We start from the raw sequence: 27,626 nt of genomic DNA, 5'->3' as shown, positions 1-27,626 counted from the left end.
CCGCTCTATGGAGAAAAGACGTATTGACAATGGAAATGGTATAATTTCTATTTAGGAGAAAACCAAAGAGGAGGATCGTGAAAAGCTTGGTGAAAAAGAAGAAACAATTCCTCCCGACTATAGACTAGAAGAGGCCAAGGTAAATCGGCTGGGGTGTACTTTCTACCTTATATTAATTCATACTGAATTCCACATGCGTAAAAAGGGGCATGGGAGCAGACCTGGAACATAAAGATCTGCTTTTTAATACTTCAAATACCAAATAGTATTGATATCCTGTTAGCTCACCAGATGTGAAGCTAAAATATTCCTAACTGGCATTCTTAGTCCTCCCTGAAGTGAAAATAATTTAAGGTCTAAGCCAGGGGTGGGCAAACTTTTTGACAAGAGGGCCACAATGGGTTCTTAAACGGGGCCGGAACAAAAGCATGGATGGAGTGTATGTGTGAAATAATATAAATTCAATGTAAACATCATTACATAAAAGGGTACGGTCTTTTTTTTTTTTTAGTTTTATTCATTTCAAACGGGCTGGATCCAGCCCGCGGGCCATAGTTTGCCCACGGCTGGTCTAAGCCCATGATCGGCAAACTGCGGCTCGCGAGCCACACGTGGCTCTTTGGCCCCTTGAGTGTGGCTCTTCCTAAGCCTTAGGAGTACCCTAATTAAGTTAATAACAATGTACCTACCTATATAGTTTAAGTTTAAAAAATTTGGCTCTCAAAAGAAATTTCAATCTTTGTACTGTTGATATTTGGCTCTGTTTGACTAATGAGTTTGCCGACCACTGGTAAGCTACCTATTTTTTCCCATCTAATTCATGGTTTGTTACAATGCCAGAAGAAAACTTAGAAAGCTTTATATAGATAGGAAAATGGAAATGGACAGTTGTTTCCTATGAGGGAAAATTTGCAACTTTTAGATATAAAGAAAAAAATAAGAGTGCTGTTTTCTTTATTTTGGATGTACAGATTGTTCAGATCAAGTGACAGGGGAGACCCCAGTATTAATCTTGTAGTTTAAGTTCGGCCACTTGAACAGGAGCAGATGCATGGGCAGTAGAACAGATGCCAGTCATCTCCATTATGTGCCGTTACTTAAGAGGATATCCAACTAAACATGAACAGTTCAGGAAAGTCCACCTGATACTCCCCTTCCTCGTCCCATGTGCACTGCACCTTTTGTCTGGCAAAGATGGGAGCTCTATTGAGCTCTCCCAGGTTAAGAGTTTATTATTCTGCTTGCTCCTGCATTTTTTTTTAATCCTCACCCAAGGGTATTTTTCCATTGATATTTAGAGAGAGGAATATCAAAGTGAGAGAAACACATCATTTGGCTGCCTCCTGCACAAGCCCCAACCTGAGCCCGGGCCAGGGAGAAGCCTGCAACTGGAACCAAACCGGGACCCTTGGGTCCACAGGCCAATGCTCTGTCCGCTGAGGAAAAGGCGGCTAGGGCTGCTTCTGCATTTCCCAGTTCAGTTGAGACCGTGGCATTTCTATTAGTAATATGGGCTTGGGTGTTTGCTTTTGCAAGGTTTTTAGAGAGCTTCTTACCAGCCACGTGTTCTGTCCCTACTCACCCCCTCCCCAGATGTGTAGAGGCAGGTCACTCTCCTCCTCATGGGATGTTGGTTGCTCTCTCGCTCCCTTTGCTGAATTTTAGTAGCAGTGGATTGGCTTTCCCTGACCACTTTGTTTGGTGGAAGGTTCCTGTTGCCTCTAAAGTTAACCAGCTTTTTCTAAGCTACTTCTGCAAGCCCTCCGACCCCCAGGCTCACCCCAGGCTCCCATGGCGCCCTGCAGGTGCCCTGTCACAGCGCCACGCACCGCATACATGAACCGTCACATGTTTTTCCGGCACTTGTTTGTGGGCTCCCAAGGTCACAGGCTGCCCCGTCAGCTTTGTAGCCCTGTGCCCAGGGAGTACCTGGCATATGTGAGCTGTTTGGTGCCATGAACTAATTATGGCATCTTCTCTGGTGAGAGACTCTGTTTCCTGAAATGATGATCTAATTGATAATGCACAGCAACATCAGGTATAACCTGATAATGTTGACAAGGGTCCATCCTTAGGATGAATGCGAAATGACTCGGTGCCATGTTTTTCTCCCCCTGGATAGGACCAAGACGGGAAACCACTCCTGCCGACAGAGTCCAAGGAATCGCTCCCAGTAAGCAAGCCAGTTTTCTCCGAGCATGTCTTTCTCACGTGCCCCTGACTGTAATTCAGGAAGGGCATAGCTCTTCTTAATGAGTTGACCAGCTTATGAATACTAACGTCATTTTGAAGATGAGACAAATGAGGTGTCTGATACATTTCCTGGTTCTTGCAGCCCTTGAGTGAAGACTTCCTTCTTGATGCCTTGTCTAAGGACTTCGGTGGACCCCCAGACACTTCACCACTTGTAAGTCTGAAACCCCTGGTTTTATTTCCTCACTTTCAGAGTGGCAGAAATAAATGGAAACCTGTGACTTGGAATCTGACTTGGGAGCTGAGGAAACAGTCACAGAATTAATGGCCCTCAACCCACAGTAGCCACTAAAAATGTGTTGCATCATGAAATAGTAAATATTGTTCCAGCACAGTTAATATTTTCAACAGTGTCACTAAATCAGTGATGAGCATGTACTCTATCAGTACACCTATCAAAAGAGAATTTCAAATTGAGTTTATCTAAAATTACTTCTTAGACAACTTTACCAGTTGATATTCTACAATTTGGTCATTTTCCAAATTACCTCTAAGGAAACTTAGCTTCCTGTGGAATATATAGGCCTTCAAAGGGAATTCTGTTACTAGAAAGTTTGGAAAATGTTGGGTAACCATAAGCAGGTTTCTCCACTGTAGGATTTTCAGGACTTTTGGAGTTTCCAAACGTATGTAACTGCAGAACCTTTTCTGTGGAGTCTGGGTTATTTAATCCTATGTGGACAATGGCATGGAAAATATGTATCAGTTGAGAAATAGAATAAGTGACAAGTAGAAAAAAATAATGATTCCTTGGAGTTGTCAGAAGTTTTTGCTCTCACCTTTGTACATAACATTATGTATGCTATGTGTATTAGTAACAGATTAGAAAATATAATTAACAAGATGTAGACATATATACAGAAAATTGCAATAGAAGACAAAACAAAAACAAAAACAAGAATATGAAGAAATTAAAACCCATACATCTAACGCAGTTTGATAAATGTCTTAAAAGGATGACAACAATTATTTCCAGTTATTTTTAAGTTAATATTTTTTAAAAGTAGTAATGTTACCTTACTATAACTCGAAGTTATTCTGAAATATATTTGAAAGGGAATGCATAAAAATGTGAAAAAAAATACTGAAAAACATTTTTCGCTCTTTTTAGGGAAGATTAACCTAACTAAACACAAGGCTTTATAATACAATAATGGTTAAAAAAAATACAGTTCTGATTCAGAAAGCAAAGTCACAGGGCAATGGAAAAAGAAATCAAGAAATGAACATAAATGACAGATTTAGTATATTTTTAAAATGAGAGAAGAAATCACTTCATAAAGATTCTGGAATAATAATAAAACTGAAACTTCATACTATATAACAGGTAACAGTCGTACATCATACCTAATATATTATCAGAATTTGAAATATATGATAAATACCTCATTTTGGTGAGCAAGGCTTGCTTATTCACTGCTTTTAACAGTATAACTTCCTAGTAACTTCTGAGAGGGCAGTTTGACAGAATTTAGCTAACACCAAAAAAAAAAAAAGAACCACTGCTAGAACTTTGATTCAGGGCAACTAATTACACAGAAGAAAGCTGAAAAACTGCAAAAATATAATAAGAAATGTGTAAACAACCCATGAAGCTCTAAGTCATTAGATTACTGAGCACCATTTAGAATCATAAATAGGAATAGAAGTTGTGCAAAATAATACCATGGAGTAAGAAATAGAATAAAAATCGTTCTTAAGATTCTATGTTACTAGGCTTTCCCTTTGGATCAAGAGAATTAACAATCATAAAGCTGTATTAAGAGTTGTATTTAAGTGAAGGCATTGTGAACATAGTTTTGTATATAACATATTAACAATCAAAGTCTGTTTTTCTTTTAACAGAAGCCATTTGACAATACTAAACTCACAGCTGCCATCTCCGAACTGGTTTCCCAAACCCCAGCTGCAACCACGCACTCTGCAGGCCCACCCCCTAGCACTCTGGTAAGCAACATATTTTATAAATACTTTTTCCACGGTAGCAACAAGAGGAAAGAAAGTAGGACTCCTGCTTAGAGTAAGTGGAAATAGACAAAAATTGTTAGAAAGATTGGGCACCTTCAGAAGAGAGAAGATTAGCGACTTAGGGAGATGACAGAATATTGAAAATGATCAAAGGAAACAATATATATGAAAATATTTTATACATAGTTGAGGAGCTTAAATTGTTGCTTTATTAGAATTGAAAGTGCAGTGTGTACATATTTAAATTATTTGATTTGAAATTTTTTTTTCCAGCTTTTCTGATCATTGCTTTTTCTCCTTTTTTTCTTAACACACACCGTAAATACTATCCATTATTTAACTTCAAGTTTATTTTATGGAATTGTTTAGTATTTGAGCTTCTCCCCCCCAAAAAACTAACAAACGTATCATGGACTGGCATTGTTTTCCTCCCATTCACACCAGTTGAAAATGTGTCATTTTCATGCTAGCAATAGAAAAACCTCAGCATCAATACTGTTTTAATTATTTACATGTTCCGAGGCAAGACTGAGGGATCAAAGTTCTTCCAGACTTCCTTGATTAATTTTCTGTGCAGTACCAAATGTGAAATTATCGAGGAGACCACAGCACATCAAAAGATAGAGATTGCCCTAAACCAGACCCCCATCTCCCCTGGTTGAGAAGCGCCGGGTTTGCTAGATGGAGATGAAGTAGCTTTAGTGAAGTCAGCTATGCTTCCTCTCCTTTTGATGTAGCATCAAAGCTCACTTAGTGGTGTAGTCAGAGATTCTGAGTGAATTTTCAGCTTGCTGGGTCAGCCTCAGGAGCATCTGAAAATATCCAGAGGCACAAATGACAAAGCCCAGACCCTGCGGCGGGCGGGCAGCTCCACCAGCAGCAGCTATAATCCTGGGCTCTCAGGGGGCACGTAAAGCTAGTAAAATGCTGTGTGTGTGTGTGTGTGTGTGTGTGTGACACCCACAGGATGAAAGTCCCTGTGCCGCAGAAAGGAGGAATCATTAATAACCCAGGCCGCCTTAACACTTCAGGTCTTAACGCTCAGGTGAGGGGCTCTGCCCCGACGGAGGCTGTTAGTAAACATCCACAATCAAAGGCCTTTTCTTTTTAAGCAAAAAGATTCCCGATTTTATTTTCTTTCAGTTATTTTTCTTTTTCAACTACAGTTTACATCTAATATTAATTTGCATTAGTTTCAGGTGTACAGCATAGTGGTTAGATAATCATATACTTTACAAAAGTGTCCCCTCCCCCCTATTTCCAGGACCCAGTGGGCACCATACATAGTTATTAAATATGAACTATGTTCCCTATGCTATACTTTATATCCCAAGACTATTTTGTCACCTCTCAATTCCTTCACCTTTTTCACCCAGTCCCCCAATGCTGCTCCCCCCTGGCAACCATCAGTCTGCTCTCTGCTCTCTGAGTCTGTTTCAGTTTTGTTCTTTAGATTCTACATATAAGTAAAATCATGTTAGTTGTCTTTCTCAGACTGACTCATTTCACTTAGCACAATACCCTCTAGGTCAGCGGTTCTCAACCTGTGGGTCGCGACCCCTTTGGGGGTTGAACAACCCTTTCACAGGGGTCGCCTAAGACCATCGGAAAACACATATAGCATATCAGATATTTACATTACGATTCATAACAGTAGCAAAATTACGGTTGTGAAGTAGCAACGAAAATAATTTTATGGTTGGGGGTCACCACAACATGAGGAACTGTATTAAAGGGCCACGGCATTAGGAAGGTTGAGAACCACTGCTCTAGGTCCATCTGTGCTGTCGCAAATGGTAGGATTTTGCTCTTTTGATGGGCACTTGGGCTGCTTCCAAATCTTGGCTATTATATATGACATTGGCAATGAATATAAGGGTGTATATATCCTTTCGAATTAGTGTTTTGCGTTTCTTTGGATATATACCCAGAAGTGGAATTTCTGGGTCATAAGGCAGTTCCAATCTTTTTTTATGAACCTCTATACTGTTTTCCATAGTGGTTGCACCTATCTGCATTCCCACCATCACGTGGTTTTAATTTGCATTTCTCTGGTGATTAGTGGCAGTTAGCATCCTTTCGTATGTCTATTGGCCATCTGTGTGTCCTGTTTGGAGAAGTATCTATTCAGGTCCTCTGCACATTTTTAAATTGGATTGTTTGTTGTACAAGTTCTTTATAAATTTTGGTTATTAGCCCCTAATCATTGGCAAATATTTTCTCCCATTTAGTAGGTTGTCTTTTCATTTTGTTGGTTTCCTTTGCTGTACTAAAACTTTTTAGTTTGATGTAGTCTCATTTATTTTTTCTTTTGTTTCTCTTGCCTATATATGTCAGAAAAAAATACTGCTAAGAGAAATGTCAGATTTTACTGCCTATGTTTTCTCCTAAGAGTTTTATGAAGGTGGTCTAGTTTCTTTTTGCATGCATCTGCCTTTCACAAGTGTGTTTTAGAATGCTACCTTTTTTAAAATCAGTTTTTCCAACAGAGGATCTAGTTTTAGTTAATATTTTATTTGGAGCCATCACCAAAACTAGGTGTAATCTGTATTTAAAGGAATATACTCCAGAATCAAAGAGTAAACTAAACTATAATAATTCATTGCTGGGGACATTAGATTGTCACCAGTAGTGTTACAGACACTGAAAGCATTTTAAGACCTATTTCCAAGCAAATCAGGCCAGAGAACCCCATTTTTTTTAGAGAGACTTCTTTTCTTAGATGGTACAAGATATCTGCGGGTGGGGCAGGGGTAGACAGGTGCCAAGAGGTCACTGAGAGCCAGAGAGCAGAGAGAAAAGCACTGACCAAGGGTTGGCAGTCCAGGGCCTTCCACCCACCCAGTCCATCTCCCTCGTGAAAATCCTCATGGAAGTATTAGCGGTGATGTTGGGGCCATTCTCCAATGGGTGATCTGATTTGGATAACCGGTGATTAATTCAGATTTACCTTAACAGAAGGACAAAGAACTCGACGATGCCCTGGATCAACTTTCGGACAGTCTAGGGCAGAGGCAGCCTGACCCAGATGAGGACAAGCCAATAAAGGATAAAGTCAAGGTAAAGAACATTTAAGGCTTTTTTCACAGCATAGAATACTCTACCCTCTACACACACACACAAATAACTTCCAACTTTGTCTGGAGTTAGTGAATAGTTGGAGAACTGTTTCATTTTTCCCCCTCTCTGTGGTCTATGTTGTATTTCTTTACTTCCTTGGTGAGGACTACGCTGTGTCACAGATTCAGGCAAATGTCCTGTTTGTGAGGCCAAACCTTGTTATGAAGGAAAAGCACATGACACCCATAAGTGTGCATTTCTTAGGTTGACACAGTCTGTGCACGTTGTGGCAGAGGTTTCCCGAGAAGCCTTCTCTGCTGGCATAACTGTGTGCAAATTCCAAAAGGAAGAGAGCGTGGGACCAGGAGTTCAACACTGTGCAGAGGTGTGTCTGCAAGGCACAAACTGTTACTCTCCATCTCTTATACAACATGTGTTTATACTTAACATACAATAGTCAACAATCCATTTAGCTTGGATCCAGGAAGTAAACTGACCATCCAAATTGGTGTCCCAAAAACAAGACATTTCAAAGAATCATTTACATAGGAATACTGAATGTGAACTTAGCCTATATTTGGAAAATGAAACTTAAAAGATGCAGAAAAACAAAATCTAAAGCACTCCCTGGGCGGGGGAGAGACCAGCCACACCCCACTGAGGTGGGATGCTAGGCTCCAGGTGCTGCTTACTTAACAGCAGGTATTTTCTCACTTGCAACACCAGCAGTCAGCGCATCCAGTCAGGGTTGCTAAAAAATAGTGGCTACCTATCTAAAGCCAAGCTACAGTGACTTGATTCTTTTGTTTGAAAAGTGAAACTCACAGAAAAAGGTATTTTATGCCCTTGAATTTTATCTCTTTACATGGTTTCTGGAATAATTATTTAATAATTTACTTCAGTTTAAAATACAGGTGGAAAATTCACAGATGTAAACTGACATAGAAGCACATGGGTTTACTTTTTTCCATCAACTAATAGTATGTTCAAGTCATGCATTTTGTTCTCTTAAATAAAAAAGATCATATGTTTTGACTCAGAAAATAACATACAATAAATGCTGAAAATGCTGCATTTCACGATAAGCAAAGGAGGAAAGGAATATTAATTATATCCATTCAATGTTTATAGGAAAGAGCGAAAGCTGAACATAGAGACAAGCTGGGAGAAAGAGATGACACTATCCCACCTGAATATAGACACCTCTTGGATAACGATGATAAGGTAAACGAAGGCAAATGTCTAGATTGGATACATATAACAAAGCCTTTTAAATTCAACCCTCACTTGACATGACGGAAGGCACACTTTAAGAGTAGCATAAGAATGTAATGTGACTATTTTTAATGTGCCCATGATAAACAGGCTTTCTAGGATTCTATTTAATATTTATTGACACCAATATTGTTTGATGTTTCGTTATGTGGACACCGTGGTATAAAGAGAGTTGAATAATGTGCAGTCACTCACTGATGCTCAACGGAGATTCCAAGGCATGTACACAAATGAATTCTTTTTACAAGAAAAGACTATCAAAAAGAATAATGGTATTTGTAATCCTAACTGAAGCAGAGTCTCTGTTTAAGGAGCTAGGATTGGAATAATTAATAGGGCAAATAAGGCACCTGCAAACCTGGGGTCTCCCTTTCTTCCTTCTCCTACACCCACAAAACCCTATCCTCAATCATAAGTCCCATTTCTATAGCTACACATATTCTGTCAAGAAATCCTGGCCTTTGCCTCTAACAGAAGCCAGTTTTTCTTAGGTCAACCTGGCCTGTATCTCTCCCCATTCTGTTTGGCTCCTAGCTTCAAGTCAATTAGATGACACATAACCCTTTCCAGGCCTGTTCATCAAATACAAACAAGGGAGTCCAAGTTACATCCGTCTTTCTGTCCTGCATTTGGTTTAAGGGGGTTACCAGCTTGAGTGTCTCTCTTACAGGAATCCATTCTCCTTGCTTTCATTCAGTATTCCTCGTGATAGCAATTCTGCACCCCGCTACAATCCTCCCTGCTTTGGTAGTCCCACCTGATCCTGCTTGAATCGTTGGGAAATGAATTATTTAATGTCCTTGCCTTCGTAGATGGGAAAAATCCCTGACGGGTTGTGCTCTGCAGACTGCTCCTCAAATCCTTCTGACCTATAATAAGCAGCAGTAACTAAGACATAAAATCACAAGTTGCTTTTGTAATATTTTAAGTAGAATTGTAACACATGATGGCAGAAAGTTCCTAAACAGTGTTTCTTTCACCTCCAGGAACAGACTCTCACTCTTGCATTTTCTCCCAGGAAACTGAAATAGTTATAGGGTGGTAATTAAGCAAAGCTGGCGGAGAAGGGTAGGGGCCCAGGTTATCAGTTGTTGCAAATATATACTCTCCAAGTCAAGTCATTGGATAATATTGATGATATAAATGCTGACTACACTTAAGTAAACCTTTCAAAAATTTATGTCTAATCAACAGTCTGCTTTGCTTTTAAGGACAAACCAGTGAAGCCACCCACAAGGGAACCAAAGGTAAATACCATAGGCGCTTATTTCTATAAAAAGATTTTTTTTTTAAATTCTAGCTGCAACTTTTGCAATTTAGAAATATTTATTGAGTGCCCACCCTGTGCTTGGTGTGATGCCAAGAGTATTTAAGAGTGTATTATTTTCTTTCAGTCAGTCTTCCCAAGAACCTTTCAAAATAGGCAGTTTCATTTTCCATATGAGAAAATCAGGGCTCTGAGAATACTAAGCAACTTGCTGTCCATGTTTTTTGTTTTAATATCTCCCTTGTAAAACATTACTTCATTAGAAAAAGAATGTCATCAAGTTTTTTTTTTAATAAGGGGTGTGGAAAAAGGTACTACCCAGCATTTTTTTCCTTGCTTTCTTCACTGGTGGTTATTTCGGTTAATGTTTCAGAAACCTGCAGATGATCAAGACCCCATTGATTCCCTCTCAGGGGATTTTGACAACTGTTCTTCAAGTACAGAAACCTCAGAGAACACAGCAAAGGTACTGTACTTTGACTTTCTTTGAATGTATGTCTACACATATAATTTTAGACTATAAAGTATATTGATGCCATAGAGGGAAAACAATTCTACTACCCTGAAAACACTACTTAGTACATTTCTTGTCTTTCAATCTCTATATATTTTATATAGTTGTATTTAGAGTCCATAAAATACAGTGGATAACATTATTTCATAAATATTTTCCATGTTGCCATCATTTTTTACTGCCACACTATATTGCTGTACAACAGTGCTTCCTCCTCATCCCTCGGGGCCCAGTTCAACTATCAGCTCCTTCAGGAAGGCTTCTCTTACCACTTCTTCCTTCCCTGCCATCTGGGTTACCTATGGTCACATGTGTATTACACCACTCAGCTGTGTACTTCACTTAGTAGTGATATGCCTTTTACCTCTGTGCTCATCATTAGCAAAATGCCTGGTATATAAAAGATGTCAAAATGTGTTTATTAGTGAATGAAAAAAATGTGTGTGGCATTTTACCTTTATATTATACCCTTCCATAAATCAGGAGAAAAAGTGAAATTGACCGTAGATCTCGGTTTGCTATTATGTGTATCTCCCAATCACTGAATTTCCAGTCCTTCCCCCCTATTGCAGTGGTTCTCAACCTTCCCAATGCCACGATCCTTTAATACAGTTCATGTTGTGGTGACCCCCAATTTCATTGTTACAAATTGAACATAATTAAAGCATAGTGATTAATCACAAAACAATATGTTTTCCGATGGTCTTAGGCGACCCCTGTGAAAGGGTCGTTTGACCCCCAAAGGGGTCGCGACCCACAGGTTGAGAACCACTGCCCTATTGGGTGATTTAATTCCTAGTCTGCCTCAGCAACTGATTTCTCATTCCTGGAAACTCAATGTCTTTTTGGTGAGTGGGCTTTATTTTTATACATGACTTCCCCCAACTATCTGTGGTTATCTCCATTTCTCTTTGTAACACTGAAAACAATGTCCTATTCTTATTCTTGATGAGCAACATAAGGTCTGGGTGAATCACAGGCATCATGGAAATTGTCAGAGCATCAGTGTGACCCCCATTTCCCGCATTTTTATCCTCTTACCTCCACCCTTAATCACTTCTGTATACATTCATCATTGTTCAAAAAATCCTGACTAAAACGCCCAAAGTTTTTAATTATTTAATTGGAGATCTCCATGCTACTAAAAATAGTAGTGTGAATTGATAGATGGATTAATGATGGCAATAGCCTCATTACCTTTCCTTTGCTTTAGGACAAAGACAAGAAGACTGCTTCCAGCTCCAAAGCACCCAAGAATGGGGGGAAAGCAAAGAATTCTGCAAAGGTAAACAGAGCACTTAAATATATTACAACTTAATTTAGCAGTTACAAGTGGCACTTATCCTTTTAGTCATTTAATTTCTGATTGGAATCTATTTAGAATAAAAATTTAAGCATTAAACACTACCTATCCCATGTCTTGGTAAAGAAATTGAAGTTTTAAAGACTTTTTTAAAAAAACTAACTGGTACTTTAGAAACCTAAATGAGCATTCTTATCACAACCGATAAAGCTCCACTAGAGTCACCCTAGCTGGTTTGGCTCAGTGGATAGAGTGTCGGCCTGCAGACTGAAGGGCACATGCCTGGGTTGTGGGCTTGATCCCCAGTAAGGGGTGTGGAGGAGACAGCCAATCAATAATTCTCTCTCATCATTGAAGTTTCTATCTCTCCCTTTTCCCATCCTCTCTGAAATCAATAATAATAAAAAAAATTAAACAAAACAAAACACACCACTAGAATCCTATTCTGATCTGGAGAATATCACACAAAGTACTGATGGTGTCCAATATCAGGTCTTCACATTCCCTTCCCAGCCACATCCCCCCTGTCTTCAGATGGCCTTGCCTTCTACTTCAAAAAGAAAAGTGGAGGTCTCTGCAGAAAGTCCCTAAGGTCCTCTTCCCACTACCCATTTACTAACCCTCTCTCCCAGCAGTCAATAATCCACTCCCTCCAAAATCTTCAGTTTCTTCATCTCAATTTTCCCCCTTACAGTAAATATGTTTAAGTTCTTTCCTCACTCTAAAAGCAATATTCAAACTTAGTAGCCCCCTGCCTATTTCCCTCCATCCTTGAAAGAGCCAAGATTTGTTTCCTCATCTTGAACTCTGCCTGAGATCAGCAGTGACATGCTGTTAGCTATATCATGAATCTCTCTTAGATCTGATGCTGTCATGTGATTGAGAGTTTAGGGAATATTGGGATGGGTGAATGCGTTTTGCACCTTCACCTCTCTAAAGACCCAGGCCACCACTTGCAACTGAACATTTCCACTTGGATAACACATTGACAGTACAGGTTCATATACTGCAGTTCATTAAATCTAAATTACCATCTATAAAATAAACCATTACTTTGTGTATCATTAAGGGGAAAAAAAGTCAATTTGATTATGATATGCTATTCATTGAAAGAACTATTGCAAATTCAGATATTTTAAAAGGCGGGGTGGGATACCACCAGAGAATATGGTTATATAAATTTAAGAATATAGAAGTAGTACATAGGATTAGGGAAGATCTTAGAGTTCCAATACTATTGTATATGATTTTTCATGTTGCTCTAGAAAGTAGAACTAATGCTGAGTGGAAGCTTTTTGTTCCAGTTTCAAGCTTCTCCTATTATTTAAATTATTCAAACTGTTGTCAGTAAAGAAATGGAAATTGGATTAGATAATTTCTGGACCCATTCCAATTCTTAAACATATGATTCATATGGTTACTACTCTGATTCCCTAACTATCATGAGAAACTAAAGGTACAGGTTTAAAACCAATAGCCCAGCTTCATCAAAACTATACAATTAGATACTTCCAATTCAAGATGGTAACACAGGAAGAGCCTGAACTCGCCTCCTTCCATGGACACGGAATCTAAAACTATAGGTGAAACAATTTCCTCTGAAAAAAAAATCCAGAAACTAGCCAGTGACTCTTACTCATTGGACAAGTGAGAAAAAAAAAACCCACATCAAAGGTAGGAGAGGCTGAGATATATAATCTTGGCATAAACCTTACACCTAGTATGGCAACCCAGAACTTCTCACTGAAGAACTTACTTTGAAGCCCACTTTTGGCACCCGATTTTTAAGAATTGCACCTGCTGAAACCGGTTTGGCTCAGTGGATAGAGCATCGGCCTGCGGACTGAGGGGTCCCAGGTTCGATTCCGGTCAAGGGCATGTACCTGGGTTGCGGGCACATCCCCAGTGGGAGATGTGCAGGAGGCGGCTGATCGATGTTTCTCTCCCATCGATGTTTCTAACTTTCTATCTCTCTCCCTTCCTCTCTGTAAAAAAATCAATAAAATATATTTAAAAAAAAAAAGAATTGCACCTGAAAGACAAGGCCCCCAAACATCTAGCTTTGAAAGCCAACAAGGCTTGTAGCCACAAAGCTCTGGCTAGCTGATAACATGGTCCTTAAAGGGCTTGCACGCTTGGACTCAACAGCCCAGCACAGAGGCAGCCAATTGAGAGGCCCCTAAACTTTCTGTGAAAGAGGCTTCAATGGCTTGTGAGCCTGAAGGTCAGGCATCTAGCACAGACTAGGGGCCGGGGAATTACCTACCGGGGACAGAGGCTGATGGGTACCGTCGTTGCTCTCCTTTGCTCCAGCCGGCAGTGCCATCTTTGTGCTCACCCACTGCTTCACTGCAGCTTGCCAGTAGCGCCTGGAAAGGAGCTTGCACCTTGCTCCGGTGCCTCAGTAGTTGCGGCTGCTCCCAGAGGACACCGCTAGATCAGCTAGTTCTAGATCACCAGTGCGACTGAACCCTGGGGGTCCCACAGAACTATACATTGGCATACTCTAAAAGCTGCTGCCTGAGGGTCTGGCTTCTGGTCAGCCTGAACCTAGGTCCTAACTGGGACCCTCCCCGCTTTGGAACTCTGACAGATCTCTGCACCCCCTCAGCTACTGGGAGCCACTTCCATTACACAGGCTGCTTGGACAATCACAGAGGTTTGAGAGACAACTAATAGCTAGAACAAGGTTCAATGATAAGAGAGTGGCCTCATGGAGGAGATGAAGCTTAAGACCAGAAGAGGTGGCCATTTTATCTAAAGCATAGAAACCAACAGTATCAGGAAATGAAGAAAGAGGAATGTGTTCCAAACAAAACAAGATAAAGCCACCGAAACTGTCCTTAACCACGAGACCCACAGAGGAGGAAACTGGGTGAACACCAAACTTTAACAAAGAGTCAGAAAATATAAGTACCAAATAGAAGTTACAGAGCTGAAGAATACAATAACTGAACTTAAATATACACTAGAAGGGTTCAACAACAGACTAATTGAAGAAGAATCAGAGTAGCAAAACGAAAAAAGATGGAAAACAAAATGAAGATAGCTTAAGGAATTTATGGGACAACATTTGCATTATAGGGGTCCCAGAAGGAGAATAGGCAGAAAACGTCCCTAACCTGGGGAAGGAAACATTTAATCTAATGTTGTAAAGGTGGTAGACTAGTCGGTTAAAAGGCAAAGGGTAAAAAATAACTAACTACAGTAATTAAAGGATATATACAACATTAGAGGATGTAAAATGTGACATCAAAAATATAAAACGGGTTGGGGGTGTAGAGCCCTGGAATGGATTCAAATTTAAGTTATCAACCTAAAACAGACTGTTATAAATATAGGTTGCCTCATGGTAACCACAAAGCTGAATGATATAGTAGATACACAAAAAAATAGAAAGGAATCTAAGCATACCACTATAGAAAGTCATCAAATCATAAGCAAGATAGCGAGAAAAAAAGAAAAGGAACTGCAAAAGAGCCAGAAAACAGTTAACAAAATGGCCATAAGTACAAACCCATCAATACCATTCCTTTAAATGTAATTTTCCTATCAAAAGACAGATTAAAAAAACTCAAAAAAATACAAGACCCATCTATGTGCTGCCTATAAGCGATTCACTTTGGATCTAAGGATATACATAGACCGAAAAGTGAAGGGATGGAAAAAGATATTCCATGCAAATAGAAACCGAAAGAAATCTGGGGTAGCTATATTTAGACGAAATAAGCTTTAAAACAAAGACTGTGACAGAGTGATGTCAGCATCCTGGCCGTGTGAGTCGATCCTTTTTCCTTTCCCCTTCAATTTACAACACTTCAGACCTTCATAACCGAGCACATGTGACTGCAGAGGAAACCTGATGGGTCCTTCCGTCTGTGCATCTGAAAAGGGGTGGATTGAACTGCAGAGGAGGTAGAGCCAGGAGAATGGTGGCATAGTGGCAACCTTGCTGGCAGAGGAGGGGGAGGGGGAAGAAGTGGGTGGGGGTCTTCCCAGCAGTGCATGCTGCAGCAAGGGGGGCCCAGTGCTCTCTCTGAGGAGAGACTGCAGTGATGACTTGGGGGGATGGGGACAGAAACAGAACTGAGGGTAACTCATTTCTGCCTGAATTACAGCAAAAAGCCTGCCAACAGACTTCCAGGACGCCCCTACTCGAGGATCCCCCTACAGGGCCATGGGCACACCCAAAGCCCCATGTGCTAAGCATGTATCTCTCCCCACACTGCCACCAGCCTTTCAATTTTTTTTTAAAGCCAGCTTATTTTCACAGGCACGCTCCCAACTTTAGCAGCAAATCAACTCTAGTAAGAGAAACCAAAAACGTGTGCTGTACAGCCAATGTCTGGAAAAGTCTAAGTATTCTAATTGCCCGTCAGTTAAACAGAGTCACAGTAAACAAAGCATCACCTGAATAAGAAAGGCATTGGTTACTTCAAATGCAATGGTAGAGGCACATTTCATCGAACACTGTGGAAAACCATAGCAATACAGGATCACAAAAAGAAAACCACTTCGCAGCAACCAAACTCAAAGACATATGGAATATTCTTATCTAACTGATAATTCAAAATAGTTGTTATGAAGATATTCAACAACCTATAAGAAAACTCAAGCAATTCAATTAACTAATGGAATTATTTTTTTTTTAAATATATTTTATTGATTTTTTACAGAGAGGAAGGGAGAGAGATAGAGAGTTAGAAACATCGATGAGAGAGAAACATTGATCAGCTGCCTCCTGCACATTTCCTACTGGGGATGTGCCCGCAACCCAGGTACATGCCCTTGACCGGAATCGAACCTGGGACCTTTCAGTCCGCAAGCCGACGCTCTATCCACTGAGCCAAACCGGTTTCGGCAACTAATGGAATTATTAATGAACAGAGGAGTACTTTATCAAAGACCTAAAAATTGTAAAGAACCAACCAGAAATTCTGGAGCCAAAGAATTCAATAAATGAGATACAGAATACATTAGAAACGCATTGGAAATTGGGCAGATAAGACTGAAGAAAGATTAAGCAGTCTGGAGCATAGAATCTAGAAATTATTCAGGCAGAAGAGGAGAGAGAACTAAGACTTTAAAGGGGAAGAAACCCTATGAGAGCTGTCAGACTCCATTATAAAAGGCGATGTAAGAATAATGGGTCTACCAGAAGGAGAAGAGGGCAGAGAGTTTACTTAAAGAAATAATAGCTGAGACTTCTCAAACCTGGGGAAGGAACTAAACATAAAAGTCCATGAAGCTAATAGAACGCCTTATTATCTTCTCCAAGACATAGTATAATGAAACTGTCAAGAGTCAATGATAAAGAATTTTAAAGACAGTCAGGGATAAAAAGAAAAGAATCCCCATTAATAGACCAGAAGATTTCTCAGCAGAAACTCTATAGGCCAGGAAAGAGTGGAATGACATAGTCAAAGCATTGAAAAGTGAAAATTGCCAGCCAAGAATATTCATTTTGGCCAAGTTACCCTTCAGATATAAAGACTTTTCCAGACAGACAAAAGCTGAGGGAGTTTGTTGCTTGGGCGCTGGGAGCTAGAACTGCCTTTCAAGAAATGCTGAAAGGAGTTCACACTGAAAAGCAAAGAGAACAGTACACAAAACGTTGATTACAGTGATATTCAAAATTAGAAAATGCTAATTCTCAGAAAGGTGTGTTAAACAATTACAGCATAAAGGTTAAAGGAAAGAAGCATTAAAAATACAGCTGCTACAATTTATAACAAATTCACAGCATAAAAAAGATGGTATGTCATGTTAAAATATAAAAGGGAGGAGTAAAAGGGTACAACCTTTATAGGTGAATAAAGATAAGTCGCTATCAGCAGAAAAAGGAATTTTTCAATTTTTAAATAATTTTATAATTTCCCAATAGATTTTGTCTGTGAATAAAAGAAATGAACAAAGTGTTTACAATAATTGTCAAGGCAAAGTTGATTATAACACAAATTTCTTTGTAGTGTCAATATTCTGTCAGTAACATGATTCTGGCCACTACACACACACACACACACACACACACACACGCGTGCGCGCGCGCGCGAAGGCAGTGGGTTTTTTGTTTGCTTGTTTGTTTGTAAACTGCATGGTAACCACAAAAATATCTAGAGCAGAGACACAAAACAAAAAATGGTTGGTAGGGGTGGGGCAAATGAACAACTATCAGCTTAAGAAGGTAGACAGATCAGAAGGAAAACAACAGAGTTATAAAAACCAGAAGGCAAGATATAAAATGACAGCAGTAAGTCCTTACATATCAATAATCACCTGAATTAAGCTCACCAATCAAAAGGCACAGAGCAGGTGGAAGAATTTTTTTTTTAAGGACCCAATTACACGCTGCCTACAGGAGACTCATTTCAGCTCTAAAGGCACACAGAGGTTCAAAATGAAGGGATGGAAGATAATATTCTAAGCAAGCAGGAGCCTAAAGAAAACAGGTGTAGTCATATCAGACAAAATAGACTTCACACCAAAAATGGTTACAAGAGACAAAGTCATTATCTAATGATAAAGCAGTCAATACATCAAGAGGATATAACAACTCTAATGATATATCCCCCCAATACCCAAGCACCAAAACGTGCAAATACTAACAAATCTTAGGGGACAGATATACAATAAACAACAATATAGTAAGGGACTTCAATATCACATTATCAGAAATGGGTAATCAGACAGAGAATCAACAAGGAAATGTGGGAATTGAGCCATACTTGAGAACAAATTGACTTAACAGACATACAAAGAACATTCCACCCAATAGCAGCAGAATACACATTCTACTGCTGCATTTGGAACATTCTCCAGCATACATCATGACAATTTTATGAATTTTGTGAATCACAAAAATTAGCAAGTTTAAGAAGACTGAAATCATACCAACTACCTTCTTTAACTGCAATGGTATGGAACTAGAAATGAGCAAGAAGGAGAGAGATCTATAAATATGTGAAAACTAAACAACACTCTGAACAACCAATGGGTCAAAGGAGAAATTAAAAGGGAAATAAGAATTATCTCAAAACCAGTAGAAATGGAAATACAGCATGTCAAATCTTGTGGAATGCAGCAAAAACAGTTCTGAGAGGAAAGTTTATAGCAATAAATGCATATATTAAGAACTTAGAAAAGTCTGGGAAAAAAACCCCAACCTAAATCTACTAGTACACCTTGAGGAACAGATGAACAACAAATTAAGCCCAACATAGAAAGAAAATAAAAACCAGAGTGGAAATAAAATAGAGACCAGAAAAACAGTAGAAAGGAACAACAAAACTAAAAGCTGGATCTTCAAAAAGAAAAAAAATGACAAACCTTTATTACTTACTAAGAAAACAGACTCAAATAAATAATATTAGAAATGAAAGAGGAGATATTACAACTGGTACTACAACTATTCATAGGAACATAAGAAATTACTATCAATAATTATGTGGCAACAAATTACATAATCTAGAAGAAATGGTAACATTTCTTACCTACCAAGACTGAATCAGGATGAAACAGAACATCTGAACAGACCAATGAAGAGTAAACAGATTGGATAAGTAATCAAAAAATTCCCAATACACACACACACACACCAGGACAAGATGGCTTCACTGGTGCATTCTATCAAACATTTGGAGACGAATTAACACCAAGCTTCCTCAGATGCTTCCAAAATAGCAGGAAGGGAGAACACTTCTAAAGTCATTCTATGAGGCTATTACTACCTTGATTCCAAAACCAAATAAGGATGAATATAGATGCAAAAATTCTCAAAAATATTAGCAAACTGAATTCAGGAACACATTAAAAGGATTATACACCAGGACTAATTGGGATTTATCCCTGGATGCTAGGAGAGTTCAACATACATAAATCAATAAATTTAATATATCACATAAATAAAATTAAAGATAAAAATCACATGATTATCTCAATAAATGCAAAAAAAGCATTTGATAAATTACAGCATCCTTTCATGATAAAAACCCTTAAAATATAGGGTATAGAAGGAACATACTTCAACATAATAAAAGCCATATCCAACAAACCCAGAGCAAACATTATAGTCAATGTCAAAAAACCCACAAAAACCTGAAGCTTTTCCTGTAGGATCAGGAACAAGAAAAGGGTGCCCACTCTCCTACTCAATACTCTATTCAATATAGGAGGTCCTAGCTAGCTCATTTAGGCAAGACAAAGAAATAAAAGATGTTCAGATTGGAAAGGAAAAAGTAAATTGTTTGTATTTGCTGGTATGGTTTTGTATATAGAAAATCCCAAAGAGTCAACCAAAAAAGTGTTGGAACTAATTAGTAAATTTTCAGGATAAAAAAGAAATCAGCATGCAGATATCACTGGTATTCCTTTACACGAATGATGAAACATCTGAAAAAGAAAATATCCCATGCACAATAGCACCAAAAAACAGTAACACAGGAATAAATTTAACCAAGAAAGTGAAAGATTTGCAGACTAGAAACTGTGTGACTGCTGAAAGATATCAAAGACAGCATAAACCAATGGTGAGATATCCCATGTTTATGAATCAGAAGAATTAACATTGTTAAGATGTCCTTACCACCCAAAGTCTATCAATGCAATTCCTACCAAAATTCCAATGGCATTTTTCACAGCAATCTAACTTCTATGTATTTCTCCAAGGAAAATGAAAACACTGATTCTGAAAGCTATGTACAGCCCCATATTCACTGAAGCAGTTTTTATAAGAGCCAAAATATGAAAACCTAAGTGTCCATCTAAGGATGAATGGATTTTTAAAACTGTGATGTATATATGCAAAATAGAATATTATTTGCCCATAACAAAGAATGAAATCCTCCATTTGTGACAACCTGGGTGGACCCTGAAGACATTAGGTTAAGTGAAATAAGTCAGAAAGACAAATAACATATGATCTCACCTACTTGTGAAATCTAAAAGTTGCTCATGCCATTATCTCAAATAGATTAATCTGCTTATTATTTAACTTCAGTTATACAAAGCATATGACCAACCCTTTCACAAAAAGTAGAAAGCATAATAACCCTCCATGCTGAGTGGGTTAGCTGGCCAGCAATACACCCCATTGCAGGGAGAGGAATCACTGTAGAATGAATGAACAATTCCATCCAAGAACACCTACATATTTTTTTTGATTACCTTGGTCTTAAAAAAAAAAAAAAAAAGGAAGTCTAAAGAAAAACATTTAGAATCACTTAAGGTTATTTTTAACTTAAAACTTGAAGGGGAAGAATTCAGAGTATTTTGGCTAAATACAAAAATAATTAGAAAGAACCATCTCATTTTCCCTAATTGACTACCAAGTTTTGCCCCTTTAATTTTTAGAAGCCCATCTCCTCATAAGGATCTTCTGGTTGATCAGTTTTATGATACTTAATCCAGAAAAGAAAGAGCTCTTTGATGGTTTTGCTTTCCCTTTTAGGCAAAGGAGGAAACTTCCAAGCCAAAAGCTGATGAAAAAAATACAAGTTAAAGTTCACACTATTTGGTAAGTTGGACGTTTGTTGCAAATGAAGGCAACGGTATCTTCTACCAACCTAATGTGTTCTAGGCAAGAGAAACTAAGTCTACTTCTTGAGTATTTCATGTTCTCAACTATTGGCATGAAATGCACATTGCAAAATCTATAGAGTAATTCTCTGAAAAGCACAAAATGGGCTGATTGTGCTGTTGAAATATTAAAAAATCTTATAATAAGAGCTCTTTAAAGTATTAGGCCAGGCTCTTGAAGAAAATGACCATCTAAGTCTAGCTGACTCTTTGAAACCCAATTGCTCATAATTTTGCAGATTACTGTGGCAAAGCAAAATTAGCATGTTGTATTACCTCTTATAGTAAAATGCCCCTTGTTATTGATACCAAGACATGAGGGGTGAGGAGAAGTACCCCTTAAGGTCTGGTGGAAATTATAGGGTTTTTGGAACCAAGGGCAAAGGAAAAGATTGACTACTTTTGGCCAAATACTATGTTTGATTATACGTTATGGTGACTCAGGAGCTTGCATTGATGAGGGAATCTCTGAGATCTATCTTGAGAGCTGGACCCTTAACTTGAAAAAGAAGAGATCTTATTCTAAAGTATAAAAGCTTATAATTGCTTGCCAAACAAAGCCTAAAGGAAATAAAAATACAGATTTTTCTCACCATGTTCCACTTTTAGTTCCCATAATGAGGGAGGTATGCTAATGAGAACTACTCTAAAGACTCCCTCCAAAATTTAAAAAAATTATATGAATAATCCACTTTCATGTTTACTTCTAGGAAATTCCTTCTTGTCTATATATATATATATATATATATATATGCTTTTGCTAAATGTTACATTTATAATGCCTTGTAACAACAACAAAAAACTACATACCAAAGTGGTTCACTGGCTTTTTCTCTGAATTTTTCAAGGTATCTACATATAAAATCTTCAGCTGGTGGTTGGTGACTTCTGAAGAACAAAAGGCTTTGACAACGAATTTTTCTGGGTGGCTTCTAGACAGTGATCTTTGTTGGGTTTTTTAACATCCTAAACATTGGTTTGTTATTCTTTTCCCAGAAAGTGAATTTGCCTGGTTCACCTGTGCTATTGTACTGAGTATTGATAAACTTTGAATTTTTAAAAATTGCCTGCAGTTGGGAGAGAAGGGAACTTTATATTTCTAAGAGATATATTTGATAGTTTCTTAAAAGCAACACACACAAAAAAAAAATAACAGGAAAAACCTTTGCAAAATTTTGCACATTCTACACGCAGTGCCTGTAAATCTCATTAGTATTTTTGGTTTGCACTTAATTTGTTGTTATTGTTAGCATTTGGAAAACAATGCTGTAAACATTCGTCAATGTTCTGATTTCTCATTACCCCTTCCCCCTTGGGCTTTTGAACTGTACTTGATGTTTCTCTGGGTTAATGTTTATAAGCCCATTAAATATTGTACATCGGGCACATATCTCCTCTTGAGCTGCTAATGAATTGATAGGTAACCTGGACAGACCAGGAAGCACTGCGCCTCTTTTCAGGTTAAACTCTTTGCCAGAGGTTAGGACTTATGCACCTTATAGCCGCGCAAAACATACTTACTGAGACTTGAATCAAGTCAGAAGAGCAAGATACAGACTATATTTCACTGCATAGCAAGTTCCAAGAATAAAATCTACTCAGAATATTCATATGGCTTGAACTCTGTTGGTTTACTATGTTATGCTGTGCTTCCACTCACGCTATATAAAACCTGAGTAGCGGTTGTTTGCTTAGTCTGTTGCACTGTATAGCACCTGGCTTTATGGGAAGTTAGGATTACCCAATACAAAACCGAACTTCTGCTTTAAAAAAAGAAATCTGGAATGTAAAAGTTCGCTCCCTTCCCCCTCACAGAAACTTAAGAACTAGGCTCTGTTGTCCTGCAACTTCGAATGGTTTCTTAGATCTTTCTGAATTGCTCATGAACATAGCACTGAGGTCATTGATGAGATTTTGATAAATAATTTCATCTTTACTTCCGGTAGTGAATGCAGGAAAAGATATCAGGTACATATCATACACTGATTTGGAATTTCTTGTTTCAGAGAGCACAGCCTTCCTTAGCCTTTGTGTGGAGGTTTTATTTATTAGGACTTAGCTGACGTCAGTAAATATATCACCACCAATACTGCCTAATAAGGGGCGGGGGGGGAGACACAAAAACAATAACACTGCTTATCACGGGCGTCAAATTTTGTTAATGCCCTTATAAATTCTTTTTAAAAATCATGCAGTACCTATCGGATTCCAAGCTTCACCCACTTTAAATGCTATGTCTGTCCCATCAGAGACACGGGGCATTTTTCTATTAGTCTACGTCTGGGAAATGTAAGCCAGTGTTATGGTGACTGAACAGACCTCTTCAAGGCACTGACAAGAAAATAAAACACATGTTTCCTGAGGGATTTTAACTATGTCTCTAATTCTTCCATTTGGGTAGTACAAAGTGGGGTGTTTTTGTTTGTTCAAAAAGGTAAAACCTTGGACACTGACAGATGTGTTTGCAAGGATATGGCTGCAGTATTATTAACTTGATGCATATATAGTATTTTGAAACAACATACCAAAATCCTGAGATTTAAGGAATGCCTGTAAAAGTAAACATTTAAGGTACTCTGAATATGCTTTTTTTGTTTATTAGAAATGTCTTCAAGAGTTGGGTGTTTGTAATTAATGATGGCTTGAGTCAGCTTCAGCATCCAAAGCAGTCCTTTCCACCCATCTAATTAGGAGGAAATAATTGCAAATATCTGCTTACAGGTAAATTATAACCTTTTATTACCAAACAGGTTTTGCACATTGTTGTGGCAATATTGTGTCCATTTAGGAAATGGACTTCTCCAAAAGCAATGGAAAGTAGGTTCCTCAGGTGACCAAACTGAAGATCACTATTTCCACGTTTCATATTTCATTAACCAAGATGTAAAATACAATTAAAAATATTTTACACTCAAATCTTGGCTTTGTATGTTTTTGGAAGGAAAATGCCTGGGGTAGAAATTACCAGTGATTTCTGTTTCTGTTTCTCAAACCATTAAACCATGCAATATGTTTTAAAAAGGAACTGTAAACGCATTTAGGTCCAGAAAAGTCACTATTCCTCATGTATCAGAACACATTTTGACATTTTCCCTATCACATTCCTTTATCTTAAATTCTGCAGTACATTAAAAATTTCATAAAAGACTTCTCATTTAGAGGAATATAAGCAAATATTTTCAGTTTCACAATACATCGTCATTTACAGAAGACTGCAATGACTTACTGGCAATAGGTGGCAATAATGAGTAACTCAGGAATTGTAAACTAGGCCACATAACGAGCAGGGAGGGGAAGCAGCACCTACCTAAGGACCAACAGCTCTCAGGTTCAACTTCAAGCGACAGGTTCCTTCTCTAGACCTGAAGGCACTCTGCTGTTTCAGAAGGAACACTATCGGTCAGGATCCCTGAGGAGTAGATGACACTCCAATTAGGATTACTTGAGGAGGGTGTCATGCAAGGTGGTGGTTTGTTTTTAAGCAGAGGTAGGGCAGGGACATATGGAAACCACAGGTACAGCCAAGACTAGTAAAAGCCAGGCTGCCACTTCTCCCCTCATCCTGAGGGAATGAGAAGGAAGCAGTTGCTAGAAGGCAGAGATGGGGGAGGCTCAGTGTGGGCAAAGGGGCCACCTCCAGAGCGGGAGACCTTCAGTGCAGGCCAGCCTGAGGCAGCCTGAAGGGAACTAGGGGAGTACACCCACCTCCTCTCTCCCACCCCAGCTCCAATCTGCCTTCCTGGGAGACTGACCACAAGCCAGAGGGCCAGGAAGCCCGAGGAGGTGGCCCCACGTTCGCCCCAGGGCATGGGCAAAGAAGAAAAGGTAGAAGCAGATCAGACATTCTGGCTTTGAGTGTGTCTATTTAATGTGTGTTCTGTATATACACACAGATGCTAACTTAATCTTTTTAAAACATGGTATCTAAAAGGCAGATCCAAATGGTCACTGTTAGTAGTTCCCACCATTCACAGAGTTCCAAGGAGACTAACAAAAACAGTTTCTGAATGACAAACACATGGGAGGGAAGGGTTTGGAGGCTGTGGGGCTTAAGTATAAAATAAAAAATAAGAATATGGTACTTTGCCGAAACCGGTTTGGCTCAGGGGATAGAGCGTCGGCCTGCAGACTGAAGGGTCTCAGGTTCGATTCCGGTCAAGGGCATGTGCCTTGGTTGCGGGCACATCCCCAGTGGGAGATGTGCAGGAGGCAGCTGATCGATGTTTCTCTCATCGATGTTTCTAACTATCTCTCTCCCTTCCTCTCTGTAAAAAATCAATAAAACATTTTTTTTAAAAAAAAAAGAATATGGTACTTTACTCTTCAGCAGTGAAAAACTCACCACATGGGTTTACATTGGGGGCAACAACCTGTAAATGAAACACACAACAGAAATAACGCATTGATGGAAATATTAACAGCCAGGCTTTTCACAGGATCGGTCAAATGAGTAAGAAGAAAAAGGAGGTGTCTTCAGTGGGGAGCCCAAACAGCCATCTTTAGGTTGAAGGTATTCATATTCAACAAAATTTAGGTGATTAGAGATCACAGAAACCAACTAGGAACGGATTGTTAAAGCAGTTCAAGATTTTGGTTTTGGAGCCACACTCTGATTTTATCAAAATTCTTATCCATCCAACGTATGTTTTCCTCAATGGTTTCAATTGTCTGTTGGACACAACGGAGCTGAGAACCATTTTCTTTCAAAGAGCTGAAGAATTCTTTTACCTTGTGAGAAAAAAAAAATGAGTTTTTAAAATTTTGCTTTATTACATTATACAAGTCCAGGCTCGTTAAAAGAAAACCGAAGCCAAAATTCCAGCATTTGTCAAAATTCTATACGGAAGGCAGTGCCAGGTGTCTGGATACGATTATGTACACAAACTTAAGCTGTATGAAATGAGCTCATGCCTCATGATGTCAAGTTTTGTGTGTGTGTGTTTTTCTCTGCAGTTTTTTAGTTTATTCACAGTTGCCAGATTCTAAAAGACTTCACTGTTTACCACTTCATAATTAAGGTTTAATTGAGTGTGTCTATTTAATGTGTATTCTGTTATAGACACACAGATGCTAACTTCATTTTTTTAAACATGGTATCTAAAGAGCAGAATGTGCAGAGTGTCTTCTTTGCCAAGCAAAACAGTTTCAACCACATAAGTGTAGTCTTTCTCCACGGACCTGGCCTTGTGTGTGATTATAGAAACACTGTGGGGAATGGGGTTCTTAGCAAGTTATGGTGGTAATACCCCAAACTTTGCCAAGTTTTTATTATCTTAATCCACAATTCAGGTATTGTTCCCTTAAGATAAAATCCACACAAAGTTCCCCATAGTTTTAAAGAGATAAGAAACTCTTGGCTCCCTCCATAAAAATAGATTTTTGTTGTTTCATCGCTGGGTATCTGGACCCCTTTTAGCTCACAGGAGGAATAGGCCGGCTTTGCCACACCATTGATCACTGTGCTACTCTGTTTCACCTTAAAGAGTTATTAACCTTTTCCCATAAATTTTCACAGCATTAATCCATCAATTTTTGATTTTGTAGACAGAAAGCAAGTCTAGACCAAGATGTATTGTCTATTCAGCATTGATTCCAGACAGTTAATTCCTTAAAAAAAAAAAAAAAAAAAAACACTAAAAAAATAACACCACCATGCCATAATATCACGAGTTTGAAAATAAGAGGGGGTAAGAATAGGTTTTTGAAAGACCAAATCCCAATTTTAAATGATGCAAGGTGGTTTCAAAATTATCCCAGTGCAACTTTTCAATGAGCTTAGAGGCATGCCCTCCTGTTGCAGCAGCCCAGAAAACACTCTGCTTCTCTGTCCCAAGTTGCAGCTCAACTTTCTTTCCCCCTCAGAACTCAAGATTAATTGATATTCAGCTAAAAAATCACCCTGAGCACTCCTCAACAGTCACACCTCATCGACAGTCTTACCCTTGGTCAAACTGCCTAAACCTGAGGAGCCCATCACGACAGTACCACTAAAGAACACCTACAAGACGGGCAACAAAACCAGTTTTAACACTTGCTCTTAAATTCTTTTTCTGACCCCCGAAGTCTCTCTCCTATATGACCTGATTTGGGAAACGCAGCATGTCATCTGAGTATTTGATTCAAAACTGCCTCCTTGAGAACATTTCCTGTGCAACAAGCAGCATGATACAGGGAAAAACAGGTTTACCCTAACTTGTTTGACCTTGAGCAAATAATTTAACTTCTCTGGGACTCAGTCTCCTCATTGGTTAAATGAGGGTCATCTCTACATTGCAGAGGATGTAGTTATAGAATGCGGTAAGGTGCAGAACCTAAAACCCAGCTTGTGTCAGGGCTGCAACCTCATCCATTTAGTCACGCCTATTTACATTGGTACTTATTCACCCCTTGCCTTAGTTACTGCGCTAGGACTG

The 27,626-nt window shown here is 38.8% G+C and overlaps 2 protein-coding genes across 17 annotated transcripts in view; one reads left to right on the top strand and one right to left on the bottom strand.

The window, feature by feature from the left end:
* CAST (calpastatin) overlaps positions 1-22,823 on the top strand; it is a 114,026-nt gene extending 91,203 nt beyond the window's left edge. For 13 of the 16 annotated variants that reach the window (XM_059694048.1, XM_059694047.1, XM_059694044.1 and 10 more), the window contains 11 exons: positions 56-139; positions 2,123-2,173; positions 2,336-2,407; positions 4,099-4,200; positions 7,180-7,281; positions 8,413-8,505; positions 9,768-9,803; positions 10,197-10,289; positions 11,551-11,622; positions 21,086-21,151; positions 22,062-22,823. In XM_059694048.1, coding sequence (XP_059550031.1) covers positions 56-139; positions 2,123-2,173; positions 2,336-2,407; positions 4,099-4,200; positions 7,180-7,281; positions 8,413-8,505; positions 9,768-9,803; positions 10,197-10,289; positions 11,551-11,622; positions 21,086-21,136 — 756 coding nt within the window. In that variant the 3' untranslated portion in view covers positions 21,137-21,151; positions 22,062-22,823. The remainder of the gene's footprint in view (positions 1-55; positions 140-2,122; positions 2,174-2,335; positions 2,408-4,098; positions 4,201-7,179; positions 7,282-8,412; positions 8,506-9,767; positions 9,804-10,196; positions 10,290-11,550; positions 11,623-21,085; positions 21,152-22,061) is intronic. The other 3 variants (XM_059694051.1, XM_059694046.1, XM_059694041.1) reach the window with 2 other exon arrangements.
* Positions 22,824-25,490: 2,667 nt separating this feature from the next.
* Positions 25,491-27,626, bottom strand: part of ERAP1 (endoplasmic reticulum aminopeptidase 1) — a 38,729-nt gene continuing 36,593 nt past the window's right edge. The window contains exon 19 of the mRNA XM_059694037.1: positions 25,491-25,941. Within this exon, the coding sequence (XP_059550020.1) occupies positions 25,786-25,941 (156 nt within the window). The 3' untranslated portion in view covers positions 25,491-25,785. The remainder of the gene's footprint in view (positions 25,942-27,626) is intronic.

This window comes from Myotis daubentonii, chromosome 4 (genome assembly GCF_963259705.1).
Source record: "Myotis daubentonii chromosome 4, mMyoDau2.1, whole genome shotgun sequence".
In the NCBI taxonomy this organism is placed as follows: Eukaryota; Metazoa; Chordata; class Mammalia; order Chiroptera; family Vespertilionidae; genus Myotis; species Myotis daubentonii.
Note: the sequence above shows the minus strand (reverse complement) of the source record. Positions and strands in the feature narration are given on the sequence as shown.